Source organism: Hemiscyllium ocellatum, chromosome 4 (genome assembly GCF_020745735.1).
Source record: "Hemiscyllium ocellatum isolate sHemOce1 chromosome 4, sHemOce1.pat.X.cur, whole genome shotgun sequence".
In the NCBI taxonomy this organism is placed as follows: Eukaryota; Metazoa; Chordata; class Chondrichthyes; order Orectolobiformes; family Hemiscylliidae; genus Hemiscyllium; species Hemiscyllium ocellatum.
In genome coordinates, this window is record NC_083404.1 from 90,071,656 (window position 1) to 90,089,819 (window position 18,164).

General features: G+C 39.8%; 1 protein-coding gene across 1 annotated transcript in view; it reads right to left on the reverse strand.

Moving 5' to 3' along the window:
• Positions 1-18,164, reverse strand: part of lpin2 (lipin 2) — a 116,676-nt gene that overhangs the window by 30,508 nt on the left and 68,004 nt on the right. The window contains exons 9-14 of the mRNA XM_060823606.1: positions 17,554-17,741; positions 10,547-10,640; positions 5,656-5,725; positions 5,082-5,171; positions 4,359-4,429; positions 1,134-1,278 (exon numbers count right to left, since the gene is read on the reverse strand). Of these exons, the coding sequence (XP_060679589.1) occupies positions 1,134-1,278; positions 4,359-4,429; positions 5,082-5,171; positions 5,656-5,725; positions 10,547-10,640; positions 17,554-17,741 (658 nt within the window). The remainder of the gene's footprint in view (positions 1-1,133; positions 1,279-4,358; positions 4,430-5,081; positions 5,172-5,655; positions 5,726-10,546; positions 10,641-17,553; positions 17,742-18,164) is intronic.

Genomic DNA, 18,164 nt, shown 5'->3' on the forward strand with positions numbered 1-18,164 from the left:
CTACATCATGTACAATTAGCTCTGAAAATGTGTTGCTGGTTAAAGCACAGCAGGTCAGGCAGCATCCAAGGAACAGGAAATTCGACGTTTCAGGCCAGAGCCCTTCATCAGGGATGAAGGGCTCTGGCCCGAAACGTTGAATTTCCTGTTCCTTGGATGCTGCCTGACCTGCTGTGCTTTAACCAGCAACACATTTTCAGCTCTGATCTCCAGCATCTGCAGACCTCACTTTTTACTACTACATCATGTACAATTAGGTTAGTACTCCATAGCTTAATTCCACATACTTCCCCATGTAATAGTAATAACTTCCAGGTCATTTTGATTTTCTTCTAAGATAACTCAATTTATTCTAATTTTTTAAAAATTCCTCATTTCTCAAATTAAATTGGGCAATGTCCAATTCAGAATCCTCTGATCTTCACTCGGTGCTGTAGTCAATAACATTCTTCTCTTGCTTTACTTCCCTGTCAAAATACCTTTTGAGCATATTCACATGACACACATTTCTTTTTCTCTAGAGTTCCTATATAGTTCACCTCACTCAATTTCTTTTCGACTAAACCTTGCTTTTAAAAAGGTTAACCTATTACTGGAACACTAATACCTTATCCCTGACAACAATTTTGCGAATTTTTGATTTCTTGTCTACTTCCTGTTTCATTTTTTGTTGTGATACTTTTAAATGTTGTCTAGCCAACTCCCCTGCTCTATTTAATCGTTCCCTAAAATTTGATCTATAGTGCACATAAGTGGTCTCTGAATTCTGAATTTTATCAATTTTAATGATCCTCACTTCATGCCCAAAAATTAATTCAAGTGGACTGAATTTGGTTGATTTATTTGGGGCATCTAAGTCTGGACTACAAGCTATCAACATGGTCTTTAATGTCTGATGCCACTTTTCTAGCAGTCCCTGCAATTCTGGATGGTAAACAGTAGTTCTGAATTGGTTTATTTCTAAATTATCCCAATTAATTAATTCATCCACTTCTGAAGTTAGGTAGTCTGTACATAATCAATAAAAAGTTCAATTTCCCAACATCGGAATGTCCAGACATAGCAAAAAACTTTATCTTTATATACTTCTAATTACCAAAATGGGTAAATCAAATGATGAGAAAAATACTTACAATTTGTTCTGAGGATAATCTCAGTGACTTCTTGTACGAGACGGAACATCCCTGATTTGAGTTCTCTAATAATTTTGTGTCACTTGCTTTTGGTTCATTTATGTTAGTGGAGTCTTCATCACTAGAGGAGTCTCCTTCTTTGGATCTCATCAAACAGTTATAAAAAGGAAAAACAAAACACTGACTAAATCGTAGCAAAAACCATGCATGAATTTATAATCTGAAGAAAAAAATTCACATTTAGGAATGGTTCCACAACTAATTTGCAGTAAAATCACAAATCTCATGACTATTAATTATTTCCTGATGTTAACAAATGGTAAATTTAATCCACAAAGCTACACATTTTGTTAAAAATCAAATATAACTGGTAGTCAGACATCATTGTGACTCAAACATGCACTGCTCTTGCACAGATTTTTTGTAGGTTTTTCCACGTGAATATGTGGTCATTAGAAATATAAAATAATAGTGCATCCCTTCACCAGGAACTGTGTGAACTAAATACAAAAGTATATCATTAACCAGATTGAGAACATAAGGAATGAGAGAAGGAGTAGACACTCATGCCTGCTCTCAATTTGGCTTATCTGCAGTCTCGATTCTACTTCCTGCATATTCCCCATACATTTCGATTCCCTGAGACACCAAAAACAACTTAAAGTATACTCAATACTGGAACATCCACAATTCCCTGGCCTAGAGAACAGCAAAGATTTGCAACCTTCTGAATGAAGAAATTTTTCCTTATCTCCATCCTGAATGATTGAATTAGGTTTCTTCTCACATGTCCTCACATGAGTTCAGTGAAAAGTTTACAATTCACCAGGTTCGGTGCCATTTTAGGTACAAAAAGAGCTAGATACAGATTTTTGGTACAAAAGCAGAAAAATAAAGAAAACAAAGAAGTTAAACATTATAGTCCTTCTTAGCAAAACATAGAAAAGAAAACAAAGAAACACAGTTAACAGTTCACCACAGTCCATAGCCATGCGGGGCTTACTCCTCACGAGTTCAACCGCCCCTGCCCCAGGCTGCCTACATACTCTGCCTTGCAGCCCGCTTCTGCTCACGGCACCACCACAGGTTGACTGCTCTTGTTCTCACCACCCCTTACATGGAGGCTGTGCCCTGTATTTTAGTTTCTTTAGAAAGCAGAAACAACCTCTGTCTATCCAGTCAAGTCTCTTTTGCATCTATTAAGTTTTGAATTACATTAAGTCTCATTTGTCTGAGCTCTAGAATCAAAGGCCTAATTTAATCAAACTCAGTATAAACCAAATAGGCATCCCACAAATCAATTTTTAAACCTGGCTACATTAGATGCAGAACAAAATTGTGCATAGTACTCCTGTATCATAAATTACTCTTTTCTGAATGTGACAAGTGGAATCTTGCAGGCATCTGTGCTGGGCAGACAAAAATAAATAAGTAAGCATATTATGAAGAGCATACAAGGAGGCTGAAGACTAATATAGATAAGTTGAATGGGCAAAAGTCTGGAGGATAGAGTATAATGCGGACAAGTGTGAAGTGATACCATACAGCAGAAAGCAAAGCATTATTTAAACAGACATGGAGAGCACAATTCTGAAATGCAGAAGAATAAAAGCTTCCTTATGCATGAGGTACAAAATAGGAATACGTACAGCAATTAACTCAGTGGCTAATGGAAATGATTCCTTCATTGTGAAAGGGACTGAACTGTAAAGTAAGGGGGAATGATACGCTGCAGTTATACAAAACATTGTTGAAACAACATCTTGAATATTCTGTGGAGTTTGGTCTTCTTACTTAAAGAAAAATGTACATGAATTGGGGAGTGTTCAGAGAAGGCTTACTAGATTGACCCTGGAATGCATAAGTTGTCTTATGGGGCAAGGTTGAATAAGTTGAGCTTGTTCAGGAGAAGTGATTTGATAGAGTACAAGATCCAAATGACCTTGACAATGTTGACATGGAAAGGTTATATCCTTTGGTTGAGGAGTTCAGAATTTGGAGTCAGTGTTCAAAATTAATGGGTAGCCTTTTTAGAACAGAAATAAGAATTTTCTCCCCCCTCCTCAGAAGGTTGAGAAGCTTTGGAACTCTGCTTCAGTGGAGTGGTGATAGAGATTGGGGTCATTGAATATTTCTAAGGTGGAATTAGATAGATTCTCTCTAGGCAAGGGAATCAATAGTTATTGGGAAGAGATAGGAATGTGGAATTCAAAACACAAACAAAAATTAGCCACAACCTTATTAGATGGCATGCAGGCTGGAGGAGCTATACTCAATGCACTGACTAATAAAGGCAACTGTACCAAGCTCCTCCTTCACTATCCTGTGAGACTCTACCTTCTAGGAGCTGTGAACCTGCACCCCAAAGTCTCTTTGTTTAGCAACATTCCCAGGAATGTTGTTCCTTGATGTGACTCACCAAAATACATCTCCCAATTATCTTAAATTCCAACTACCATTCCAGTTCATTTGCCCATTTAATCAAGGTCCTGTTGTATCCTTCAGATAACTTTCTTCACTGCCCACTATTCCACCAATTCTTGTGTCATCTGCAAACTTACTGAGCATTTCTTCTATATTCACAACCAAACCATTTATATAAAATTTATAAAAAAGTAGTTGATCCAGCATCAATCCTTGCAGCACACTACTGGTCACAGACCTCTAATCTATAAAACAACCTTCCAACACAACCCTCTTCAAGCCAATTTTGTAATTTAGATTAATGGTTTACTTATAGTTAGAAACTAATAACCTGTATGAAATAGTAATTTCTTGTCAAGGACAGAAACCTGGCCTGTGCTTTCTATCAACCTGAAAATCAGGTAGTCAGTAGATTTTTCATATTTCTTGCAAAAATTTTCACTTTTGTGACGACTCCGGGAAGAGCAGGACTTGATTTTCTACATGCTATTCTAGTGAATCATGTACAAAGCAAGATAAAAATAGAAAGGACTGCACAGAACGCTGTATGTTCCACTGTCAGTACCTTCCTTCCTCTTGTACCCTCACAATACTTGAGTTCTTGCTAGGTTCATGCAAGGTTTACTTCCAATTTAAGGTGATGAGTTAAACCTTTGAGGTACAGGGAAAATTCTCTCCCACATAACGTCAAGAAAGAAAAAATACTAATTCCATTAAAACCAAAAAATCCTAACTGAAGGCTCTTCAGTGCAGTACAACTAAAATAATGGTTGTACATTGTGCTAAAGTATAAAGATTTACCTGCTGGTGGCAGAGTTTTGGCTTTGATCAGGTTTGCTGCTTTCATCCAATTTCTCTTGTTTTGCTTCAGGCTGTCAACACACAGACATTTTATGTAGAGATAATAACAAAAGACAGAAAATGGGAAAATAAAAACTGATTACTTCTAACCATCCACACAGTAGGCACAATCCAACCAATAATTAACCCAATCTGATTTTGCAACAAAATATTCTCTTTCCTTTCTTGAGACCTACTGTCAATTTCTACATGGTAGCCTGGTTAGTGGTCAACAGAAAAATTCACTAGTTGCTGAAGCTCTGTCTTCTGACCACCACTGTTTGCATTTTACAGGCATGAAAGTGTGAGCAGCAGCCCTGCCAGGGCAAGGGGAGTGATATCCTGATAAAACAGGTGTCTTCTCTTTCAAGGCTTCATACAAATAACTACCTGAAGTACTGTTACCAAAGTCGAATATATTCCTTACATAATATTCCTATTACAAGTTAAAAATAAAGGTTTTTAAAGCAAATTTTCACACTAAATGTTGAAAATTCAGGAAAAAAATTCAATGGGTAGATGTTCATGCTTGGTCAAGAGTGAAAAATATTTAAAAATCTGGAAACTAATATTCAAAATGCTGATTTTAATTTAAAGAATTAGAGGTAAAACAATTTAACAAAATCCTTTACAGACTCAAATTTATCCTATTCCATCCTGCATGGTACACATTAGCAAAAATACCTGTTTGACAGCATTGTCTTTCTTACGCCAGAACCACCATCTGCCAGACTTCTTTGGCATCTTCTCTTTCACCCAGTCATCAATTGTTGCCTATAGGTTACAGAACGTATGTTTTACAAAAAAACATTAATATATTACATTCACAATACAGTTATACAAAAACAATGCTCCCCATTCAAATTCAAGCAACATTTACCATATTTTCATACTTCTTCAGATCCAGAGCTTGTCTACTGGATTTGCAGTGAAATGTTTTATATTCCTAAAATTTACATCTGCTATTTAGAATGGTAACAGCACAGGAGGCAGCCACTTTGCCCAACAGATTCATGCTGCTCAACTTGAATATGCAGTTCAGATAGTACCACTATTCTTTCTTTCATGGGAGAGGGAGAGCAGAAGATTGTAGTAAATCAATCAATACAATGGATTTTAAAAAGATAAGACTTCCATTCATAATGCAGGCAGTTGACTAATCAAACATTGTATTGTCAATTCTAAATAGACTCTTGCTCCATTTCCACAAACTGGAACATTAATTCAGCAATCTTAAGAGACTGAATGTTTCTTTTACCTTTGGTAGACACTTTTGGAAAGCCTGCATGCTGAGAATCATGGGAGCAGCTAATGCCCAATTATAGTACCTGTAAAATTAAATACTTTGCTTAAGTAATTTCCAGAGAAAGGAAGATAACTCAAACTGTGTTCCTGCAACAAAAAAAAAAGGAGAGACATACAGGGTGGAAAATACTGTCACAATTTTGTTTACAGCAAAATCCCTAGAAACAAAGCCGAAGGAATATTTTGTTAATCAAAACATTACGTAAAAGAAACAAGCTGCAACTCAGCAGTACAAGCCAGTTTTCAGAATGGAGACATACACATTCAAAACAGAGAAACAAAGTGTATTTGTTCCTAATTCTTAAACACTTCCAAGGTCTTCCAAATTTCTAGATGGAATAATCCTCATCAGCAATGACCTGCAATAGAATTCATGATCCACTCCAAAGTGATTATAAAATGTTTGTGGTCGTAAAGAATAAATTAATTGCAGAAATAAATCTTACTCTAGATATTCTTTCCGGTTATATTTTTACATTCTTCGAATTACCAGATGGCAATGGATTAGACAACATGAATCGAGGGTCAGCTAGCCAACTGGATACGAAATTGGCTTAATGGCAAGAGAGAAAGTTGGTGGTAAAGGGTTGTTTTTCAGGCTGGAGGTCAGTGACCGGCAGTGCTCCATAGGAATTGGTGCTAAATCCACTGTTGTTTATCACTTAGTTAAACAATTTGGATTAGAATATAGGAAGCATGCAGATGACACCAAAATCAGTGGGACAGTGGACAGTAAAAAGTTATTTCAAAAGTACAACAGGATCTTGATCAGCTGGGCCAATGGACTAAGGAGTGGTAAATGGAGTTTACTTAAGATAAATGCGATGTGCTGCACTTTGGTAATCAAAATCAGAGCACGACTCATACAGTTCATGGTAGGGCCCAGGGGAAGGTGGTTGAACAAAGAAATATAGGGGTGCAGGTATGTAATTTTTTTTGAAAGTGACGTCACATGTGGACAGTAGTGAAGGTCACAATTGGCACACTTGCCTTCATTGATTAGAGTATTGAGTATAGGAGTTTGGAAGTCATGTTGCTGCTGCATGGGACATCAGTGACGTCACTTTTAGAGTGCTAACTGCAGTTCCGACCACCTTGCTACAGGAAGGATATTATTAAATTTGAAATTTCTGAAAGCAGATAAAAAATTCCCAGTAGCATCCTTGTAGATGAGAGTTTCAGTTATAAAGAGAAGCTGGATAGGTTGGGATTGTTTTCCTTGGACCATAAGAGGTTGAGGGTGACCTTATGGAGGTTTATAAAACCACGAGGGGCATAGATAAGATGAATGGCAAAGGTCTTTTCCCTAGGGTAGGGGAATTCAAAACTAGAGGGTTTAGGTTTAAGGTTAGATTAGATTAGACTAGATTAGATTAGTTACAGTCTGGAAACAGGCCCTTCGGCCCAACAAGTCCACACTGACCCACCGAAGCACAACTCATCCAGACCCATTCCCCTACATTTACCCTTCACTTAACACTACGGGCAATTTAGCATGGCCAACTCACCTAACCTGCACATTTTTGGACTGTGGGAGAAATCCGGAGCACCCAGAGGAAACCCACGCAGACACGGGGAGAATGTGCAAACTCCACAGTCAGACGCTTGAGGCAGGAATTGAACGCGGGTCTTTGGCGCTGTGAGGCAGCAGTGCTAACCACTGTGCCACCGTGCCGCCCAAAGGTGAGAGGGGATAGATTTAAAAGGGACCTGGGGAACAACTTTTTCAACAGAGGCTGGTACGTACATGGAATGAACAGCCAGAAGGAATGGTAGATGCCGGTTAAGTTACAATATTCAAAAGACATATGGGTAGATACACAAATAAGAACGTTGAGGGGGATTTGGACTAAATGCAAGCAAATGGGACTAATTTCGTTCGGAAATCTAGTCAGAATGGAAATGTTGGACTGAAGGATCTGTTTCCATGCTTTATGACATTATGACACTATGAAGAATAAAGAAATGTGCATACTATTCTAATCTACAGAGACAGCAGAACTATGGGAAGAACTGAAAACAAAGTGGGGGGGCAGTCATTTTAATAGCACTGCAGTATAGGTTCCCCAGTAGTCAGCCGGAGATTGAGGAACAAATATGCAAGGGGATTGCAGATAGCTGCAAAAATAATAGGGTTGTAATAGTAGGCGATTTCAACTTTCCTAACATTGACTGGGACTACTACAGTGTTAAGGGCTTGGATAAAAATAAAATTAAGTGCGTTCAGGAAGAATTGCGCATGAAGCAGTAATATGGCCCCACTACAGAAGGGGCCAAACTTCCCCTGCCTTATTTCCCAAGAGAAGGTCAAGTGACAAGTGTTAGAGGGGGAGCACTTTGATCATAATTCCATTGGTTCTGAAACAGCTATAGAAAAGGATAGGTCTGATCCACAGTGAAAGGTCCAAATTGAGGCAAGGCCAATTTCAATGGTGTTAGACAGGAACTTGCAAAAAGTTTTGGGGGAAGCTGTTTGCAGGCAAAAAGACATCTGGTAAGTGGAAGTTTGTCAAAGGTGAGGTAGAGGGCCAGCCTGTTCATGTTTGAGTGAAGGGTAGGGAACCCTGGATGACTAGAGTTATTGAAGCCTTGGTCAAGAAAAAGGAGGCATATGACATATATAGTAAAAAATGAGGTCTGCAGATGCTGGAGATCACAGCTGCAAATGTGTTGCTGGTCAAAGCACAGCAGGCCAGGCAGCATCTCAGGAATAGAGAATTCGACGTTTCGAGCATAAGCCCTTCATCAGGAATAATCGATGCTGCCTGGCCTGCTGTGCTTTGACCAGCAACACATTTGCAGATATGACATATATAGGCAGCTAGGATCAACTGAAATTCCCTAAGTACACAGGGTGTCACAATACACTCTTGAGAAATCAGGAGAGCTAAAAGGGGATACAAGATGGCTTTGGCAGATAAAGTAAAAGGAGAACTAACGAGATTCCCCAAGTATGTGAAGGGCAAAAAGAGTAATTAGGGAGGGAATAGGGTCTTTTAAAGATCAACAAGATCATCCATATGAAGAGCCACAAGAGATGCACGAGAACCTAAATGAATTTCTCATCAGTATTTACCATAGAGAAAAGCATGGATGCTAGGGAACTTAGGAAAGTAAATAGTGATGTCTTGAAAACAGTCCAAATTACAGAAGAGGTGCTGCTGGGAGTCTTCAAACACATTAAAGGTAGTTAAATCCCCAGGACGTAATGGTGTATCCCAGGGCTTTGTGGGAGGCTAGGAAGGAAACTGTGGGGCCCCGAGAGGAGATATTTGTATCATCGACAGCCATGAGTGAAGTGCCTACAAGATTGGAGGGTGACTAATGGTGCAGCATTATTTAAGAAAGGCTGCAGGGAAATGCCTGGGAACTAGACCAGCAAAGTTAATGCCTGAGGTGGGTAAGTTGTGTTAGAGGACATTGAGACGCAGGGTCTACAAGCAATTGGAGGCACAAGGATTCGTTTGGGACTAGCACATGGCTTTGTGCATCGCAAATCATGTCTCATTGATTTAGTTGATCTTTTTGAAGGGGTGACCAAGAAAGTAGATAGGACAGTGCAGTAGACATTGTCTACATGGACTTCAGCAAAATTTTGACAAAGTAACACATGGAAGGTGGTTGAGTAAGGTTAAATCTCATGGGGTCTAGGGAGTTCTAGCCAACTGGATACAAAATTGCTTTGATGGTAGAAGATGGTGGTAGTAGAAGGTTGTTTTTCAGACTGGAGGTCTGTGACAGCTGTGTGCCACCGGGATCAGTGCTGGATCCACTGTTTTTCGTCATTTATAGGAATAATTTGATGAGAATTTAAAAAACATGTTAAGTTTGCAGATGACACAAAGATTGGTGGCATTTAATGGACAGCAAAGCTCATCTGGGAATGCAGTGAGATCCTGATCAATTAGGCCGGTGGGCACAGGAATAGCAGACAACGTTTAGATAAATGCAAGGTATTGCACTTTGGTGGTGGGTCCAACCAGGGCAGAACTTACACAGTCGATGGTAGGGTCCTGGGGAGTATTACAGAACAAAGATTTAGGATACAGGTTCATAACTCCTCAAAACTGGAATCACAGGTAGACAGGTGATGAAAAAGGCTTTTGGCTTGCTTGCTTTCATTGGTCAGAGCATCGAGTATAGGAGTTGGGACATCTTGTTGAAGCTGTACAAGATGTTGGTGAGGCCACATTTGGAGAATTACATGCAGGTCTGGTTGCCCTACTATAGAAAGGATATTATTAAACCAGAATGAGTGCACACAAGATTTACTAGGATGCCACCTGGGCTGGAAGATTTCAGTTATATGGGGATGTGCAGGAGACTGAGGGGTGATCTTATTGAGGTCTATAAAATCATAGGAGGCATAGATATGGTAGATAGCCAACGAGGTGAGAAGGAAGAGATGGAAAGGATCCAGAGGGACATATTTTTCATACAGAGGGTGGAGTGCATCTGGAACAGCCTATTAGGAGGTAGTGGTGGAAAACAGTACAATTTCTTCACTTAAAAAACATTTATACAGAACATGAATGGGATAGGTATGGACCAAACACAAGCAAATGGGACTAGTTTAATTGTGAAAACTGATGGGCATGGGCAAGTTAGGCCAAAAGGCCTGTTTCCATGCTGTAGACCTCTATGACAGACCTCTATGACTAAGTGATTAAATGCTAAGGGAAAGGTTATCCGAGATGTTTCATTGTTTACTTTATTTCCGTTTGCTACATTAACCGAGACAGCAACGTACAATCAACTGTGCTTTAAAATATACTCAGTGAAAATACATACTTCCCTTCACACACACAATAAGGAGACAGTGATTAGATTATTGGATACTATACCTGTTATGAATTCTTAGAACAAGATTAGGATCATCTATAATCCCAGGATTTTCTGCAAATTGCTGATAGGTAACAAGATGTTGTAAGAATTTCTCTGCAAAAGAATACAAAATATCACTTATGTGTTTTGATCTTAAATGATCCTTGTCCCTTTTGACATAGCCGATCAATAAAGTTTCGTCGATTTCGAGTACATTACAGAAAAACAAATGATTTGCTGCCTTCTGCTCTCCTTCGTCAAGAGAAGTTGAATAATTCTACTTTAATCCAGTCACTTGCAAGTTCACATTTGTCTGGACCACAAAACATGATCCTATATTTCAGCTGATCTTTATAAGCTGTTCAAAAAGATTTGATTTAATTTTTCCTTTTGATGTTGTTTCTGACTTTTTCCCTCAATGAGAGTACCACCCAGACTACACCAAGTGCTTCCCCACATCAAAATGGCTGAAATTGGAAAAGTACTTCTCAGTACAAATTTGAAAAATATGGACAAAGGAGATAGGAAAAGACTACCTAAATGAGGATAGGATCGACAACAAGCGGGCACAGAATTAAGATGGCTGACAAAGAAGCAATGGCAGCAAGAAGAAAAATATTGTTACAAAGCAAGTCATTAAAACCTGCAATGCACTGCCCGAGTCGGGGTAGTGGCAGGATTAGTCAAGGCACTCAATAGGGAATTGGAATATCTGAGAAAGAAGAACATGCAGGGCTATGAAGTAAAGGTGGGCTATGTTGGTGAATGGATCCTTCGGAGAGCCAGAGGCAGAAGGCTGAATAGTTACAGTCCAGGAAGAAGCCATTCTGTAATCTAACTGTTCTGTTACCCTGAGAAATCCTACCATTACATTGCCCAATGTACATTTCTTCAATTTCACTAAATTTAATTTCTTTTTGGTTTTAAATTTTAGTTAAATTAGACTTTGACTTATGATTCATGTAAAGGAAAAAATATCAAATCATAATAATTTATTCAATTACTAAAGTAGCTATTTAAAAGCTTGGTTTGACACCTGCATCAGTTAAAACAGATGCAGAGTTGGATATTATTGATTGCTTCACATATCTTCATAATCACGAGCAATCATTTGATGCTAAAAATCAACATTTGCAACTTGTGTGTGTATGTCATGTCCAAGCTGACCATAGAATAACAGCAAATCAAAATGTGAGCTGACCAAGCCAGAGTCCTTAGTATGCTGATCTCCACATTACCCAGGATGCGCTACTAATCTAGGCTAGATTAAAAAGCCCAACAGTTTCCACATTTCTTAGCAGGGCAAAGTTGGCAACTCTGTCAGTTCCATCACCATAAGATATTGCTACGTCAATGATGTCAGCATTGGCTATTCATTGGATGACTGATAGGCCAATCACCCAAAGTCCTGCTATATGCTGAATAAGTCCCTGGACACGGCATCTTCCATGTCCATAGCTCTGCAACAAGGAACCCTGCAAGCAACATATGAAGCTGAAGTTGGTAGTTGAATCGCTGATAGCCGATGATCTCTACAGGCTAACTGTTTGGAGAGGCATTGTAAGAGACAAGTAGAAGCTAAAAGTTCAGCTGCAAAGAAGGGGGCCTAGAGAAAAAGGCCAGCAAGTTCTGTACACTCTCAGTACACTCAGTCCACTTTCCTGTGCAGCAAATATTGCAGAGGCTGCCATGCCAGAGTTGAGGTCTTGAAGCACATCAGATGATGTTTAACAGAGTTGACCACCATCTTATGAAACAGAATGCAGTGACTCACTAGTGTAAGAAACATTTCAAGACAAGGGCCTGGATGTATCCAAATACAATAAGTCTCAAATATCAAATGGGAGTTAGTGGTCTCAAGATGGATTTATGAGTTGTTTAGCCATAGAACTAACTCTACCAGTGGCAGGTCTACTAAGCAATCCTGAATGGGAATAAAGTTTTAAAATAAAATCACAAAACAACATAATAAATTAACAAAGTATGCCGTGCTTATAAACACATGAAATCTGATCTGTCCAATTAACAATTGAGAATCGATTGGGTTGGTAAAGTGGTGCAGAATGCCATTGACAAAGTTATCAGGAAATAATTCCTCAGTAATAACCAGCCCAATGCTTAGTCTAGGTTCCAGGACAGCTCAGCTCCTGACCATTAAAACAGCTTTGATCCAAACTCTAGCCGAGATGACTGACAAACCACAACTATGTGCCAGGTGCGACTCCAACCAGCAAAGAGCTAGCCCACAATAAGTGTTGATTCCAGTTCACTTTCACCTCACCTCTGGAATTCAAGATATCTGAATTCCAAGTTTGATAAGAGTGACTGCCCGCAATCATACCAGCAAGAAGCCAAAGTGAAATGAAGGGTAGAAAAAAAAAAGACAGAAAGAAAGAAACTAATTAAGAGAATAAAACACCAACTACAAATGGTAAATTTGGGCAAAAGAGGAGTGGGAAAGGTTTAAAACAGTAATTCAACTGTTCAGGAGAAATAAACTCTCCACAAAAAGTAAAAGGAAAATAGCCAATAATAAAGCACTAATGGTGCATAAAACTACAAGGACAATATTGAAACTGAAAAATAAGGTATTAAGTACAGTGCTTTTTATTCACGCATAGAATTTTGATGTCACTGGCTGGGCAGCATTTATGGCCTGGTCCTAGTTACCTTTGAGGAGGAGGTGGTGAACTGCAGTCCACGTGCTATAGGTTGACTCACAATGCTCTTAAGGAGGGGATTCCAGGATATTGACCCAGCAAAGGTGAAGTAATGGTGGCCATATTTCCAAGTCAAATGATGATGGCTTGGAGGGGAACTTGTTGGTGGTGATTTTCCCCATGTATCTGATTCCCTTGTCCGTCCAAATGGAAGTGATTGTAGGTTTGGAAGGTGCTGTCTAAGGATCTTTGGTGGATTTCTGCAGTGCACACTGCTGCAGAGGAGCACTGGAGGAGTGGATGAGGTGCCAATCAAATGGGCTGCTTTGCCTGACTGTGTCAAGGTTCTAGAGTGTTGTTGGAGCTGCATGCTTTTAGGCAAATTAGGAATATCCCACTCTCTCCCCTGACTTGCGCTTTAGATGGCTTTGGGATTCAGGAGAATTCCATAGAATTCCAAGCCTCTGACCTGCTCTTGTGTTTATCTGGCAAGCCCAACTGAGTTTCTGATCAACGGTAGTACCCTAGGATGTTGATAGTGGGAGGTAGTGATGCCAACACCATTGAATGTCAAGGGGCTGAAACCTTTTTGGAGATGGTCATTGCCTATCATTTGTGGTGACAATGTTACTTGTTACTTTTCAGCTCAAGCCTGCATATTGTGCAGGTCTTGTTGCATTTGTATATGGATTGCTTCAGTATCTGAGGAGTTGGGAATGCTGCTGAACATTATGCAATCATCAAATGTCCCCACTCTGACCTTACAAATGGAGGGAAGATCTTTGATGAAGCATTTGAAGATGGCTGAGCCTTGGACACTATCCTGAGGAAGCCCTGTAGAGACAACCTGGAACTGAGATGACTGACCTGTACAAACCACAACTTATGTGCCAGATATGACTCCAACCAGCAAAGAGTTAGCCCACAATAAATGTTGATTCCATTTCACTCTCATCTCACCTCTGGAATTCAGGTCTCTTGTCCATGTTTAAACCAAAGTTGTAATGAGGTCCGCAGCTGCAGGGTTCTGGTAATACTCTAACAGGACATCAATCAGCAGGTTGCTGCTTAATAAAATGAATGATGACATCCTCAATCACTTTATTGATGATTGAGTGTAGAAGGATGGGGTCATAATTGGCTGAGTTGAATCTGTACTGCTTTTTAAGTAAAGGACATAAAAGGGATATTTTCCATTGTTAGTTAGATGCCAGCATTGTAACTGTACTGGAAGAGCCTGGTTAGGGGAGCAAAAAAAAGCTGAAGCACCAATCTTATCACCTGTAAAGGCCCATAACCTTTATAGTACACAGCACCCCCAACTGCTTTTTTAAAAACTTGAAGTGAATCAAATGGACTTAAGACTGGCACCAGAGTGTCAGTGACCACTGGAGGACACAGAAATGGATCACTGGCTCAACGTACTTCAGCTTTAGTTTTCTGCATTGATGAGTTGAGCTCTTCCGTCATGGAGGACAGGGATATTTGTGAAGCCTCCGCTGGTAGCAAGTTGTTTAATTGTCCACTACCATTCACGACTAGATGTGGCAGGATTACAGAGCCTACATCTGACCTGTTGGTTCTATGAGTGCTTAAGCTCTGTCTATTACTTGCTACTTCTGCTGTTTGACATGCAAGTAGCCCTGTTTGTTAGCTTCACTGGGAAGACACCTCATTTTTGGGTGTGCCTGGTGCTGCTCCAGGCATGCCTTCCCTCACTCCCCATTGAATTAGGTTGATCATGTTTGTGTAAAAGTTGGGAGCTCAGAATCAGAGATATACAGCCCGGAAACAGACGCTAAAAGGTCCAACCTGCCCAAGCCGACCATTTATCCCAACCCAATTTAGTCCCACCTGCCAGCACCCACCCCATATCCCTCCAAACCCTTCCTTTTCACATAGCCATCCAAATGCCTCTTAAAATGTTGTAATTATACCTGCCTCCACCCTTCCTCAGGCAGCTCATTCCATGCACGCACCACCCTCTCTGTGAAAAAGGTTGCTCCTTAGCTATCTTTTATATCTTTCCCCTCTCAACCAAAACCTATGCCCTCTAGTTCTGGACTCCCCCACCCCATGGAAAAGACTTTGTCTATTTACCCTAGCCATGCTCCTCAATTTTATAACCTCGAAGGTGACCCCTCAGCCTCCGACAGTCCAGGGAAAACAGCCCCAGCTTGTTCAGCCTCTCTTTATAGCTCAAATCCTCCAACCCTGGCAACATCTTTGCAAATCTTTTCTCAACTCTTTCAAGTTTCACAACATCCGATAGGAAGGAGACCAGAATTGCAAGCAATATTTCAACAGTGGCCTAACCAATGTCCTGCACAGCCGCAACATGACCTCCCAACTCCTGTACTCGATACTCTGACTGATAAAGGAAAGCATACCAAACACCATGTGCCAACTACCGTAGTTGTGGCTATGCTCGCTGAGCTGAGAAATTGATATGCAGACATTTTGACCCCTGTCTAGGTGACATTTTCAATGCTGCAAATCAACTTCCCAGCCTGGCGAACATAACCTGATTGCTGTGGCTGTGGGTGATCCCTGCTAGTGATGGTAACAGTTGAGTGGGTATATGCCAATCCATGAAGTTACAAATTATTCTCAATGTGAAGATGGGAGTTCATCTCCACAAGGTCTTTATGGTAAGTCATTCTTATAGTGGACAGGCGCATCTACAGCCAGCAGATTAGCAAGGATGAGGCCAAATATGCTTTTTCCCTTCATTGGTTCCCTCACCACCTACCACAGACCCAGACAGCTATTTTCTTCAGGACCTAACCAGCTCAATCAGCAATGCTGTTGCCAAGCTGCTCTTGGTGAGACACCTTGAAATCCCCCATCCAGAGAACATTTTGCTCCCTTGCCACACTCAGTACTTCTCTGAATGTTGTTCAATATGGTAGAGTACTAACTCATTAGCTGAATGAGGGCTTTTTGTTTGCCCATGTTTAACCTGAAGTCGTGACACTTCGTGAGACCATGAGCCAATGTTGAGGACTCTCAGGGCAACTGCCTCCTAAATGTACACCACTGTGTTGCCACATCTGTTGTGTCTGCCTTACTGTTGGGACAGAACATACCCAGGGATGAGGGTATTGATTCTGGGACATTGTCAGTTATAATTACATGAGTTTCACTACATCACACTGTTGCTTGACTAGTGTCTGAGACAAGTAATACCTATTTTGGCACTAGCCCCCAAGCATTAGTAAGGAGGTCTTTGAAGGGTTGACAAGGCTATTCTGACTGCCTTTTCTGATGCCTAGGTAGATGCCAAGTAGTCCATTTGGTTTCATTTTTATGTTAAGACTTCATAGCAATTATTGCAACTGAGAAGTTTGTTAGGCCATTTCAGAAGGCAGTGGAGAGTCAACCATATTGGGGTAGGTCTGGAGTCACATATAGAACAGAACAGGTGAGGATGGCAGATTTCCTTCCTTGAAGGACATCAGTAAGTCAGATGGGATTTTCTGACAATGGTATCAAGATCATCAGTATGTTCTTGATTCCAGACATTTCTTATTGAATTCAAATTCAAACCAAGGTCCACAGTCGAAGGAGAAGTCGACAAAATAAATTGGAGAAGTTATAGAAAATGTACATGAAGCAATTGATAAAGCAACCAAGGAATGGAAACAATTCCACAGACATAAATAAAAGAATCATGCTCTGAACAGGGCCACTAAGTATGCACAACATAATTTAAGAGGCAACAACAGTAAAGTAACAAATACTGAATTTTACTTTGATGATTGTTTGCTATGGATGTCAACAAGGCTCCTTTCAAGCCTGCAACCTCCAACACTTTGAAGGGCAAGAGCAACAGGTATATTGGAATGCTATTACCTTCATGTTCAAGGAAATCACAGGACAAGAACAAAAACAATGAAGAATTTGATAACCAAGAGGCATAATTGATAAAATCAGATGAGATTAGATCTTTAGTACACATGGATTACAAAAATAAAAACTGTGCCAGAGAATTGGTAGAGCATTAATGGGAATTTCTATATTTAGAAAGGGACATCTAGAAAATTAAACTCCATTTAGCTTAATTTTTCCGAGAGAGAAAATAAATTAAATCTTTACTCAAAAGTGCAACAGAAAAAAAAAGAAATTAAAACTACAAGAGTATAAATTTCAAGCATTAATTCAGACATGTGAAGCAAAAACACTGGTGACCAATGGAGCCAACAGTTTATTTTAGTGCTGTAAACATACAATTAATCATGACAACAAAGGTCATGAAAACACCTTCCTCTCTGAAATTTTAGCAGTAAGTGAAAATACAAAATGTAATTTAAAAATGTAAGTCTTGATAATTTTTCTTAACTTGGAATTGCTAACTTTTGTCTTACCTTTCGATATCTCACTATTTTCACTGAGACCTCCACAAAGTGAGAGGTCGAGATCTTGCAGGTCAGCTGCTGAATCAGAAAGACATTCAGTGCCACTATCCATTGCTGCACTTCCTACCGACTGTGGTGACTGAGAACCAGAGCATGTCTCTGATTCAGTCCATCGTTTAGAACTGCTGTCAAACTCACTGCAAGAAGAAAAAGATCTATAATTTTCATAGCCAGTGTTGCAGTAATTAATGGATATGTCTGCACCTATGACACAACTATGCATCTTGGTAAGATTACTATCCAGGATTTCCACACTTAACACATGGTAGTGATAGGTCACCGGAAGCTTAAAGAGACTCATCACCTTGAATATAGTTGAACAATGTGGCCTTGCTCGTACCATCCACGTTAAAATAACAATTTCCTATAGTATATTGCTGGTATTAGAATTGCAATTATGATTGACATCTTCCAGTGTGGATGAGCTAAATGTCCATGCACCCCAGTACAGGATGCCAATCAAGTTATGGGAAGAGAAGGGGAACAGAAAGGAATATGGTGGTAATACGACTCAGTAGAGTGAGGGAGACTGATACTGTTCATTGTACCAAAGAGCCCAA